Here is a 13,551-nt window from a genome sequence, read left to right as displayed (position 1 = left end):
GTACTTTTTTTGAAAAAAAAAACTGACTATGATAGATCGTCTTTGAATTTGTTCGTCAAAGTTGGCAGAAGTTGATGGTTAGCGGGACTCTTTAACGAGCTCAGTAGGCTGGTTTCCTTCCGGTGGAACAAACCCTCCCGAATTCGACTCCACAATTCACATCCGCGGCTTTCCAGACTACATACACGCTAACTAGTCTCGAAATGTACTGTAACATGCTCGTTGCCTTATTGAATTTCCCGTTTTAAGGATCGTTTCTCTTCTTTTTTTTTCAAATAATGTGTTCCGGTTTTTGTTCGTACTAATAGGGTTGTTTCTTCAAATAACTGCATATATTAGTAAAATAAATTCGATACAACAGTTATTTTAATTTCCAGTATTTTAATTTCCAGGAGCGATGAACTCTACATCGCCAAGCGGTGCAGCCACCGTTGCTAATATTGCCTACTGTTATGTACTGCCGATGGTGTGCGCTATAGGAGTTATAGGTAACATTTCTGGAATACTTGTATGAGATTAGATTTGGATGGTGTTTTTTCTAAAAAATAATTGGAAATAATAAAAAGTATCAAATAGGTCAGAATTGTAAAAATTGAAAAAAGCGAAGTAATTCACCTAGGAAACCATGAGAATTGGGTCCCTGTACACGCCTTCTCCATGTACTTCCATTATTTATTGCTTCATTTATACGACCTGAATCTTCTTCAAAATCGCCAAACATTCTTCATCCAATGCTTTTCTGTGCAAAATTTGGAAAATGAGCATAAGAAACTAAGCCATATCATGTCTCAAATTTCTTTTCCTTAATCTCTTCACTGTTGTCTCGTAGATGTTAGATATGGACCTCCCACGGGGGGCACAATCCTCAATCTCCTGACGTTCGTATTTCGAGGAAAATAATATAGGAAAGAAAAACGAACAATAGATCCTATTTCTATTGTGGTAACAGAAATTCTTAAATAGTTCCTAAATAACAATTACGTTAGAATATAAAGTCACTATTGTTCTGTTACTAGTAGATGCCTTGGAAAAGAGATTGAGCCTCATATAAGAGACGAGTAGTCATAATTATGGTGATTTTACAGTGAAAAATCTTAAGCAGTAAAATCTTTTCATATTTGAAAAAAATAGTGAGGACTAATAAAAAAGATTCTCTCTTTTTCTTCCAGGAAACATTACAAATCTCGTCGTCCTGGCAAGTCGTCGATTACGAGCTGTATCCTATATGTATTTAAGAGCACTAGCTGTAGCCGATCTACTCTGTATGATATTCGTTCTACTATTTGTAACAACTGAAATTCTAACAAAAAATGGTGCTCCAATCAATCAATATAAAGTCTATCAAATATATCAATGTCACTTTATGCTCACATTAATCAACTGGGCACTTGGTGCTGGAGTATATGTGGTGGTCGCGTTATCACTTGAACGATATATATCCATCGTATTCCCAATGCATTTTCGGGAATGGAATTCACCACGACGAGCAACGAATGCTATTGCTATAGCCTATATTATTCCGGCTCTATTATATGTACCATATGCTATCACTCGATATAAAAGTATTGAGAAATGGGATGAAAATGTTAACGCTACAATCTATAGAATCGATGATCATGAAGTGTACAGAACGATACCGTGGCAGGTAGATTTGTATTCTTCCTTTATTTTTTCTATATCCATAATAAGAATTTTTACCATTGATCCTTCGAAAATAGCAGTATGACAACAATGAAGAAATTCAGTATGATCCACTCCATGTTTCTGTTGACGCCTTAAAGGCATCACCCCACGAATCTGAGGTGGTGCAGATTTCAGGTGGAGTATTCGTATTCAGGATGGGAGACTACGGAGAGGGGGTGATTCCGTCCATTTCTTCCTAATTGCCGTAAAAAATGGCCCGGAAGATACGGCTTCATTCGTTTTGGCGCAGCATTTTGTACAAGATGTTCGATTGGAGCGCGCCAACCTTGTGCGGCGCCGCGTCTTCCGGGCCATTTTTACCGCAATTAGGAAGAAATGGACGGGATGACCCCCCTCTCCGTAGTCTCCCATCCTGTATACGAATACTCCACCTGAAATCTGCACCACCTCAGATTCGTGGGGTGATGCCTTTAAGTAATCGATAGGAGCCTTGATTTAGGATTTCGAGAAAGAAACAGCATGATTTTTACTTATTTTCGAAGGAATTAAATCTAAATTCTGCAATTTTCACACCATCAAAAAGCTCTGGATATATTCATGAATGTGTGAGAAAATCATACGCTGTTCCAGATTTATAAATGGACACGAGAAACGATCCTACGTTTTCTTCCTATTGTTACTCTATCTGTGCTTAATATTCAAATTATGATTGCCTTTCGTAGGCGACAAAAAATGTTCCATAAATTGACGAAAAGAAATGAACAAGGAGCACATAAGGTGAGTTCAAATCAATGAATGATCTGTTTGTTTCAAACTTTCATTATTTTCACTAGATGCACAGCTATACTTGTTTACGTTCAAAAACTACTCTGATTCTCAACAATAGTGACAATTTTGTGTAATCATATCAGCAAAAATCAATGGATTTTGCGAAAACAATAGTTATCGTTCAGGATGATACGTTAATGTATATGCTTGGAGGGACAGTATTTATGTCATTGGTTTGTAATATTCCAGCAGCAATAAATTTACTTCTGATAGATGAGGTATCAAAAATTTTCCTTTATTTGTATGAAACCTAAGTATTGGATGTTAAATCAGACACTAATTCTCTCAGACACTCAAACGGAGATTGGACTATCAAATATTTCGAGCAGTGGCGAATATCCTTGAAATAACAAATCATGCATCTCAATTTTATGTGTTCTGTGCGTGTTCGACCGACTATAGGACAACATTTCTGCAAAAATTCCCCTGTTTCAAGAAGACATATGCAAATCGATCACGATTACGATCATTCGTGAAACGGACACAATCTGCAATAACACGGGATAAAGACAGCTCGAATCCACCTACCTCAAGTCCTAAGGTGAGTGTTTGAGAGAAATCTTGGAACTTTTCAAATACGTTCTTAATGGAAACCCGAAATTTTAATTTCAAGCAATTTTTTTGAGTTGTTACACATAAGGCATAACGAAAAATGATTTTTGTATAATTGTAAGGCCACTAGAAAAAAGAAAATAGAAAATCGTTAGAGAAGAAAAAATCCTATTATTCCAGGCTGTCGACTCACATCTCTCAAAAACGTCACGTACAGGTCAAGCTGAACCTGAAACTGTCGACGTTCACCTGGCATCCGGAGAAGAAAGCTTGAGCGATGGGAAAGAGTCCGACTCTCTTATTAAATATGGCGCTGTTGCAAAACTCTCAACAGATACCAATGGTAGTACTTTCTTGTGAACAAAGCTCAATTCTAGTTTTGTAATTGTAATTAATTCTTTTTCTTTTCTGTAACCTCATTATGTCAGTTCAAATTACGTGAAATCATGTATTTTAGGTGACCAATTTTAATAATTACTAGTATTATGGGTAATTACTATGTATATGGCATTTTGTATATTATATTTTAACCACTAGATTTAGTGCCTGTAATACTCTTCGATAGCTTCGTACAAATGGAAACGCCAAAAAATGGATCCGGAGATCGGAAGCACTCATTAACGCAAAAATGTGACACGTACAACACATTCGGATTTTCTGGGACTGAAAATTGTACAGCAACGGTTATGAACTCATATGTGAAGGGAATAGCTGAAATTCGATAAGATCCTAAGGTCCCTAAAAATCCCTTGAAATGTCATATTTCTTTCTATCGTAGATATGTTCATATACATATATCTACGATGTTTTCGTAACATCTCCATTTTCGGTTAAATATTTTGATCTCAAACATGAAATGTATCGGTGCCATTGACAAGTAACACTTTTTTTTTCCGGTGAACAGCTCATGAAAGACAGCTTTATATTGTGATATTGATTATGAACGTAATAAACAGATTATAAGTTGATTTTTTCAGTCCTTTTTTTCCTCAAATGACGTTCCCATCTGATTTTTTCTCCAAAGTCACTATTTTTCTTCGAAGTTGGATACTCTGGATTTGGATAGTGTTGGACAGATTACGAATTTGAAAAAAGTGACTTTTCAAAGTGTAGCTTCCCATCAGTGTCGGAACAGCCTATATTATGCATGCGACAAATCGGAACCCTCATGAGGTGAAAGCAAAACATCTAGACGAAAATTTCAGAAGTTCAGTTTGAAAGTACACTTCTTAGCATTTTTCCGACAACCTCATACAAATCTGATTTCCAACAACTTTGAATAACAAACTTAGTGACTGACAGGATGTAGTTATTTAACAAACATGAAATAACGCTGTAACAACAGCGTTTAGGCTAGAAGAGTGACGGAATCCGCTTTTTTGACCGCAATTTTAGAGGAAGAAACCATGGTTACCGTACTTTTTTTTACAAAAAAGACTGGAATTTGAACAGCAACAACTATGAACTCGCATGTGCAGGGCTAAGCCGAGGTTCGATGAAATCCTTACACTCTAAAAATCCCTCAAAATGTCATATTTCTTTCTATCGTAGATGATTTTATATGTTTTATGTTATATTATTACATTTACATAATATTATTACTATATCATTTCATTTTCATATTATCTTCTATATTTATATTATTTTATGTTAATTATAATATATGTTTCCGCAGCTTCTCCATTTTCGGATGAGTATTTGATCTCAAAAATGATATGCTTCGTTCCTTTTCCCAAATGTATAATTCCGTGGAATCACGGCCTTGCAATAAAATAATTTATGACTTAGATTTTGCAGAAATAGGACCCGCGTTAAAATACGCATGAACTAATAGGCATACAATTTGCATGTAATCTTAAGCTCAAACACTATAGCTGTACAATGTAAAATAACCGGGAACTAATGGGCAGAGAATCATTTGATAATACAAGTATGGATGTAGTATACTTCAGTAATCAAAACTAATCAAACATTTTCGCTGTCATATCTCACCAGCAATAAACATGTCAGTCAAAGCAATGACAAGGCATACAAGTCAGTGAAAATGTGTGAAGGGAAGTTTTCAAAAAGGCAGTTATCACGAATGGGCACTGAAAGAACCGAGTTTTTTTTGGCACAATGCAAACAAATAAAACTAATCCAAATAATACTTGAAAAAAAAATCTACACTTATTTACAAAGCGGCGAGACTACGTCTAACACTAAAACATAGCGGTTTTGGAGAAGATTTTCAAGGAACTCAAATCCAATTTAGGGGAATCGATATCCTGCCATCACTCATCACAAAGACATTTGGATTCAGCGAAAGCTTGATTCCCAGTCCTCGGAGATTCTGTCTGGTTTCCTCATCAACGTCACGAAGACGACGAACACATTGGAGCACTTCGTCGGGGCGCATACCATGTTCCCATTCCAGTGATGAAAGACATAGATGCCTTTCGCAGTCCTGACGGTCCACCTCTAATTCCGTCTAAAATCGCAAATCTATGTAGTATATTAATGAGATCAAGGTTGGATTTTAACGAATAACCCATCGAAATATTCAGAAAACCAAATCCATGACGAGAACATATAGGGTTGTTCATCGTGGAGCACATACTTATGGCTCTTTTAGAAAGAAATCATTTGTTCTTGGTTTTTTAACGGAATTACAACATAGCATTGTGTATACCATCATTCTCAGAGCAAATAAATGTGAATTGGTGACGGTGTACCTGCTGATAGTTTTTTTTTCTTTTAAACAGAAATTTCGAAGATTAACTAACAATAATACGATACAGTGTGAAGCAACTAATTCGTGACAGAAACATAAAATGAGTAAGAACTAGTAAAAAGGCACTCTTCAACTGAAGCAAAAAAAACTGAAGGCTTCAGAGGTTAGAGGGTCTTTTTTTCTTTCCTTGCTTAATAAAGCATAGATAGAGTGTTTCTTTGCAAACATTGGAAGGTAAAATTCCGATAGAACGAGAAATAAAAGTCCTAAAAACTCTCAATTAGCCTACATTTCAGTGAGTCGAATAAGATTACGTCGAGAAAGTTATTCAATTGAACTGATTGTCCAATACGCACACATGCAAACTTCGTACGTAGACTTTGACGTCATAAATGCATGAATCGAATGTGAAATTGTCCAAATAGGTGTTTTGCTGGGATGTGCAAACTTTCGAAGCACATCCACATCTTGCTCCCTTATTTTGCTATCAAATCTTTCCCAATCAAATGGCAAAATTGTCGAGTTATGAAAGGACAATAAATATACATCTTTAAGCCAACCACTTCTGTTAAAGGCATCACCCCACGAATTTGAGGTGGTACGGATTTCAGGTGTAGTATTCTTATACTACGGGATAGTAGATTATGGAGAGGGGGAAGGGGTGGTTTCGTCCATTTCTTTCTAATTGCAGTAAAAAAACGGTCCGGAAGATACGGCGCGTGCACAAGACTGGCGCGCTCAAATCGAATTTTTTGAAGAAAGAATTGCACCGGAACGCTCGAAGCCGTACCTTCCGGGCCGTTTTTTACGGCAATTAGGAAGAAATTTACGGAATCACCCTTCTCTCACTCACCTACAATCCCGTACACGAATACTCCACCTGAAATCCGTACCACCGCAGATTCGAGGGGTGATGCCTTTAAGTTACCTCGAATTTTATTAGTTCTTTTACAAGAGAAATCTATCCAGAGTCAATTTAGCTTTGCCTCATCCTATATGAAAAACAAAAACTACTTCTTAATCGCAGATTAGAACTAGGAGTATCATAATGTTCTATGACCTCAAAGTTCTTATCGTCGTTCCACTTTTACAAAGTTGTCATATGATGTAACTATTGGTTTCGTAGCCTTTCAACAACAATCATTTTCTCGAGGATTCAATCTGAAAGCCTATTTAGTTTGACAGTCGACTTCATGGTACGATTATCTGTCCGAATTTCTCACTGCGCCCATTTCTGCTTCATTCCTAATAACTGATAATAGTTAAGAGTCTGTGCGTTTGTTGAAAAGAACCAAACCTACGAAACGAATGTTTTTGAGCAAACTGCAGCATATATCAAAACAAAACAAAGCATACTGTATACCAACCATGTGTTGAAGCATCGTTTTGTTCACAGAACGAGAAGTTTCAGCAGAATCCTTGAGAAACGAACACAATGCAGCAATATCAACATTACATGGAATTAGAAGACGACCATCCTGACCAACCGCGAGTTCATCGTAAGAAGTTACAACCTGCAGAACTACTTAACTTTGATATATATGAAAAATTAAAGGCATCACCCCACGAATCTGACGTGGTATGGATTTCCGATGATCAAAGACTATACGGGATCGTAGATTTTAGAAATGGGTGGGATCCCGTTCATTTCTTCCTAATCTCTTGAAAAAAAAAACGGCCCAGAAGATGCGGCCTCGAGCATGTAGGGGCGCTATTTTCTACAACGAGCTCTATTCGAGCGCGCCAGCCTTGTGCACGCGTCACATCTTCCGGGCCGTTTTTCACGGCAATTAGGAAAAAATGGACGGAATCATCCTCTTCCCCGCAATCTACGAACCCGTATAGGCATGACCCACCTGAAACCCCTACCACCCCAGATTCGTGAGGTGATGCCTTTAAACTGGTTAATGACATGTAACCACCTCCACCATGGTGTCTTTTCCATGTTTTGCCAACTCCGGCAACAGATCTTCTCTACTTCGCACTCTGGAAATCAAAAGTGAGTCTGACTTTTTAAATATGATAACGTAAATATGCCATGCAACCTCTACTACGAAAGCTCCCATCTAAATTTTCAATGAATGAAGAGAAAACTGAGATGAAGCTAACCTTATGCCAAGAGAATTGATCTGTTGTAAGCTTTGAGCAAGACCATTGTGATGAGTGATGATAACTATAGCGCCTCCAAGTAATTGGCGCAAATCTGCAGCGGCATTTCGTAGTTGCGGCAGTTGAGCTCGGCGGACAGATGCTTCCATGCATACCTAAAATAAAACTACAAGAAAATCCGCAGCACAGAGCATGAAATTCCGTACATTATGCATTATTACGTCCCATCAATTTCTTATATTCTGTGCCTTTTTCCTTTGAAACCGTCTTTTAAAGAAAACGTAACAAATGTACTCCACAAAGTTGACTATGTTGAGATCACTCAAGGACAATACAGGGTTCAAGATGTGGATTACGAGAATAACCGTCTTCATAAAACAGCGGAGGAAACGGTTCGTGGAAGCAGCCCATGTAACGGGGTGACGCGTTATGAGGTAAATTTAGAAGTCTTTAGTGCCTGGCGTTCATCAATCCGCTTAGGATGCGCCACCACATTCACTTCGATTCAGAATCGTTTCAGGTTCACAAACATGTAACTGGCTTACCGTGACTTGCGGAGGCTAGCCGATGTGTCAGGTCGGTGTTTTTATCCTCACAGACAAGTGTGGTACCAATTCATCGACCGGGGAATGATGAAAAATTTGCTTGGCTTTAGGGCGGATTCGAACCTCCGATCAGCCCATACCAATTAAAGGACAAAGTTCAAAGTAGAGTGAATATAATTCATAAAGAGGCACGAACGACTACAAACGCAATCGCTCAGAGGTACGGCTGCAATTGCACGATAGTTGTTCGAATCCGCCCTACTGCCATCCAAGCTTTTCATCCCTCCGGGATCGATAAATTGATACCAAACTTGATTCTAAACAGAAGTGAAATAAACGATAAATGTTCAAATAATGTAACTGTAGAAGTTTCTTCTACAGTTACATTATTTGAACATTTATCGTTTATTTGTCCAAAGGAAAAAGGCTCTTTGATTTCTGAATGCTTTAGTGAATACTATTTTTGCTATCCAGTAAGATGAGTAGCACATACTCAATCGTTAAAACACGTGAGCAGTACGTCCCATCAAAAGCAAGCTTAGAAAAAACGAAGCAATTTAATTCCATCTTTTACGTTGATGTTTTTATGTGTTATCACGAATCTTGGAAACGCACATCCGTGCAATTTCATCGGTTGGTTCCTAATCTACTTCTTTTTACGTGGTTACGTGCGCTATTTCTGATAAAAGTGATAAAAACGACGCAACTGTAGCAAAACCACAGATAAGTGAAAAATGGAGGTGGAAATTCATTTGGCAGATAAAAGATAACGTGCATCATGCCAACGATTTCACCTGTTCCCATTGTTCAGGCACGTTATCAGCTCCTAACTGAATTGAACCATCACAGCACACATAAGAACCGCGACCAAATCTATAAGAACAATAAAAAATAGCTTTTATATGGACCGAAAAAAACACGAAAACAAACCTAAGCACATTCTTGTACAAGGCATGAATGACAGTATCTTTGACTTTGGATGACGAGTGGTCCAGCAGTCGGCTTAAATTTCCCAAACATCTTCGCATATGTGACTCTGCCCAGTCCATTTGCCATACAACCTAAATAAATAGACATTAATTAGATATAAAATATTAGAGTAGCAGCAAAAATATGGCAAAACATGGAGGACAATCATCCTACATCTTTAGCACCTGTTCGCCACTTGATGTCGTCAATATCATCTTTGAGAGTCAGTCTCATGAGCCTATAATTTCAGAACACCATTAAGAAAGGAACAGAAGAAAAGAAACACGAACAAAATAACCACAAACACAAAAAAATCCCTACTATGACTGAACACGAGTTCATAGTTCACTCGGGTAGAATGTGATCAGAAAAAAAAAATCACAGAACTGTTCACTACGTAATCGTTCACTGATAAGAATACCACAGAGTACCTCCACAATCAAAAAATTTTATGCCTATCAACATTCTTTAGTATTTAACACCTCACACGACCTAATAACCAGGAAAAAAATCTCAATGTTAAAATTCAGAACCACAAAATGTAAATATGCAGAGAGAAAGAAATCCACCAGTTCAGTAACATCATGCTATGAAAAAAAAACTAAAGTTGCACTAACAATAATTGGGACACAATAATAAGCAGTACATAGTTTGATTTAGAGAAACTTTTCCTGAACTTTCTAGAAAGTTCTGAGGGATGTAGTTTCAACTTCAAATCACTGTAATCTCAACTCCAATAAAAAAAAAGAAAGAAAAAAACTCTCAAAGAAAGTTAGTGCAACGTACTCAGCCTCCTTCGACTTCCGGAGTGCATCATCACGCGAGGTCCTCAACATGGAACCCAAATCATTTCGGGCATGTTCACGTCTCTTCCTTTGCAAATAACTAGGAATAAAATATTACAAAAAATACGTATGACTTGAAGAGTATGCCGCACTAACAGCTTTAGCAGATCCTGTTCTATATTGGCACTTCTAAATCCATTGTCGCCCAGGCTACTTCCAGAAGGTGCCCAAGAGAAAGTATCCTTCAACCTTTGAGATGGAATATCTTTTGTACTCAATTTGCAGCTCTCGAGTGCCTGTCTGATAAGAAGAAATGTAGTAGAGAGCAATTATATAGAAAAGAAAATAAACGAATGTCAGAATGAAATGCTGGTAAACACCCTCCATTTCAACAACAGAAACGAGTATTCACATTTAAATAGCCTACTTCACAATTCTCATTGGATCGGTCCCGCTCAAAGTGATCCGAATGTCTTGCAAATCATTATTTTCCTTGTCTATGATAGAAAATCGAACATCTGTTGGACGTATTGTATTTGACACAGGGAACAAATCATTTAAATAGCCATTGAAAACCTGTAAAAAAAACATATTCAGTACTGGTTAGTTACTGATAAAGTTACGGCTAGAAGTGTTATCCAATGGATGCAAATATAAATGAATAACGTAGCACTACTGCAAAATTTAGAAAAAAACAGAAGGTTAATAACAAAACAAGAGCGATGAGCTATTGATCGACCACAAACCTGAAGAGATTTTTCGTTCTGTTCTCTCACTTTGGGATTACGAGCAAAACGATCCGGATGTACAGCAAAATAAAACGGACGTAACGCGATAGAAACATCGTGTAAGGATAAGCCTCGAGGCCTCATCTGTTCATCAAAGTAAATTCAAGCTTTTGAAAACCGAAGGACAGCACTCCACGATCATTGGACGAGATGGATCATCACGTGATATAAGAATCTTCACAACAACAACAACAAAAAACGAACAGAATGAAAATAGAAATCACAAAGTGTTTGAGAAGAAAAGGTTGGTACGCTGTGAACTTTAAAGTAGTGTGTGCACTCGCGGGCGATGCGTCCAAAGAACTACTACAGACGCTTGAGTCATGTGGATCGTTTTACACTTCGGTCTGAATCGTTGCAACATGTATCTTTTCTTCCAGAAAATTAAGGAAGTAGTGTGACCGATCATTACTTGTCGATGTTGCTTTCGCATGTATGTGGTTCTCATTTAAATGTTTCATCTTCACCATTGCTCGTTCTTTTTTTTTGTTATGCTCTACCATATCAATAGTTGTGGCATTGCGATGCTTTTACCTCCGCGGATTTCTGTGCTGTTATCCACAGATACCCCGGAATTTCGGAATTCTACTGAAGATGTCCACTTACTAAGCTATCCTGCAATCAGTTTAAACCGAATTTCAACGTGGTATTTTCTTTCTAAACGGCATTTTGGTTCTGTTCATGTCAATTGTTCGAGGTCTTTGAAACTGACAGCACCTAGACTTCACTTGATCGCATTTCTGCCGGTTCACCGAATTGTGACATGTGACATATCAACGGAACTAGTAAACAGTGGCGGTAAAAATATCCCAGATACTCAAACCTACCTAGGAAAGAAATGTAATGCAAAACAATGAGCTTGCGAAAATGTTTCCAAAATCGATCCTTACTCGAAAATTGACTGGATAGATGTGATTGAGGAGAAAAACGATTTTATGCAGTCAACTGTATCTGATAAAAACTAAAAACTGTATCTGATATGTCCAATAAAATAATTTTTCGTTTCTGTTATACGTGATCTCATTGACCAAACCCACTGCACATGATCCTCGTGAAGCATGAGATACTATAGGAACTAGAAAGGAGTGTAATTCTTCCAAGTGTATGATTTGCTGTAATGGCTGACGTTGTAATAGTTCTTTTTGTTGCTAACTATAAGACGACAAATGATCTTTGATCAAATTAGCACTGCTTGTCCAATTATGTCCAATTGTGTCCAAAAGATCCAATTATGTTCCAAGTCCCAAGGTTATAAATCGCCTAATAATTATTGAATCCGAGCACAGAATTAATTAGAATGAAGCTCTATGGAAACCTTTCACTTATGTATCAAAGTTTCTCTAATTGTTCTTCATCTCTATTTGCAATTTATTGTTTCAGTAAAGTTTTGGAGGACATTTCCTGTATGTTATCACTATGTAGCTTTTCTGCATGATAAACCGATGTCGTTTATCCGGGTTCATGCATTTCAGGAGTCATGAAAATCTGAAATAGGAACAGAGGAATTGGAAGAGAGGCATAAAAAGATGAGAAACAGGTAAGGAAACAAGAAAGAAAGTGGAAGATGGACAGAGAGAAGGACAAGGAAAAGGGGAAACAAAGAAAAGGTGAAGGAGAAAGAGAAAATGAAAAGAGATAAAGGAGAGGGGGGAAACAATACAAAAGGGAAAGAGGACGAGAAAGCCAGAGAGATATACTAGTATTTGAATTATGGAGGAAAATTTCTAGGATCAAACATCACTCTGCATCAATGTGCATGAATGATTCCTAAAACCGAACGATACATGAGTGATGGGCGGTAGAAGTGCAAAAAACACCGCTGAATGATAAGTGAACGCTCGTGACAACCAGTCGCACGTGGACAAAAGAGGAAAGATCATGAAGGAAGAACGTTAGAGTTTCGAAAACAAAGTAAATCGAATGTTTTTTGGACACTTCAGAAGTTCCCTTCCATAATTGTCACAGGTAAGTTCCATAGAATATATTTCGATATTGAATTGAATTAACCGAGAAATTTCGTTTATTTTAAACGAGTAACAAGAGAAGGCAGACTATTGCAATAGATGAGAATAAGAGAAAAAGACTAATTCCAATAATAGAAGGAGGGGAAAATCAAGGCACCTCTTTAAAGGCATCATCCCAGGAATCTGGATTGGTGCGGGTTTCGTGGGGAGGAGGGGTATGCCTATACAGGGTCGTAGATTGAGGGGAGGAGAGTGACTCCGTCCATTTCTTATTAATTGCCGTAAAAGCAGCCCGGAAGATGCGGTTTCGAGTTTCGGTGCGCTATTTTCTACAACGAGTTCGATTGGAGCGCGCCGCATCTTTTAGGCCGTTTTTTTACGGCAGCTAGGAAGAAATGGATGGAATCACCGTCTTTCAAGCAATCTACGAACCTGTATAGGCATAACCCACCTGAAATTCCTACCACCCCAGATTCGTGGCGTGATGCCTTTAAACTGGTTAACGACATGTAACCACCTCCACCATGGTGGGGCAATGGGCGCAGTGAGAAATTCGGACAGATAATCGTACCATGAAGTCGACTGTCAAACTAAATAGGCTTTCAGATTGAATCCTCGAGAAAATGATTGTTGTTGAAAGGCTACGAAACCAAT

The 13,551-nt window shown here is 37.8% G+C and overlaps 2 protein-coding genes across 3 annotated transcripts; one reads left to right on the top strand and one right to left on the bottom strand.

Annotated features, from left to right (window-relative positions):
• Window positions 1-397: 397 nt before the first annotated feature.
• RB195_021461 (uncharacterized protein) lies at window positions 398-3,749 on the top strand (the record flags this gene model as incomplete). 2 transcript variants are annotated; one of them, XM_064208201.1, is made up of 7 exons in its annotated part: window positions 398-488; window positions 1,170-1,645; window positions 2,275-2,421; window positions 2,598-2,690; window positions 2,909-3,013; window positions 3,205-3,367; window positions 3,568-3,749. In XM_064208201.1, 7 exons carry the CDS (start codon window positions 398-400, stop codon window positions 3,747-3,749), a joined length of 1,257 nt encoding a protein of 418 aa, XP_064064082.1. The 2 variants fall into 2 exon arrangements, with proteins under 2 accessions (XP_064064082.1, XP_064064083.1); XM_064208202.1 differs by lacking the exons at window positions 398-488; window positions 2,275-2,421; window positions 2,598-2,690; window positions 3,568-3,749 and having other exon boundaries at window positions 1,364-1,645; window positions 3,205-3,384.
• Window positions 3,750-5,263: 1,514 nt separating this feature from the next.
• Window positions 5,264-11,017, bottom strand: RB195_021460 (uncharacterized protein; the record flags this gene model as incomplete). The annotated part of the gene is made up of 11 exons (XM_064208200.1): window positions 5,264-5,494; window positions 7,105-7,251; window positions 7,660-7,723; window positions 7,847-8,001; window positions 9,186-9,264; window positions 9,322-9,452; window positions 9,535-9,598; window positions 10,147-10,245; window positions 10,302-10,445; window positions 10,573-10,721; window positions 10,892-11,017. 11 exons carry the CDS (start codon window positions 11,015-11,017, stop codon window positions 5,264-5,266), a joined length of 1,389 nt encoding a protein of 462 aa, XP_064064081.1.
• Window positions 11,018-13,551: the final 2,534 nt, after the last annotated feature.

Source organism: Necator americanus, chromosome X (assembly GCF_031761385.1).
Source record: "Necator americanus strain Aroian chromosome X, whole genome shotgun sequence".
Classification (NCBI taxonomy): domain Eukaryota; kingdom Metazoa; phylum Nematoda; class Chromadorea; order Rhabditida; family Ancylostomatidae; genus Necator; species Necator americanus.
This window is presented reverse-complemented; position numbering and strand designations above follow the sequence as displayed.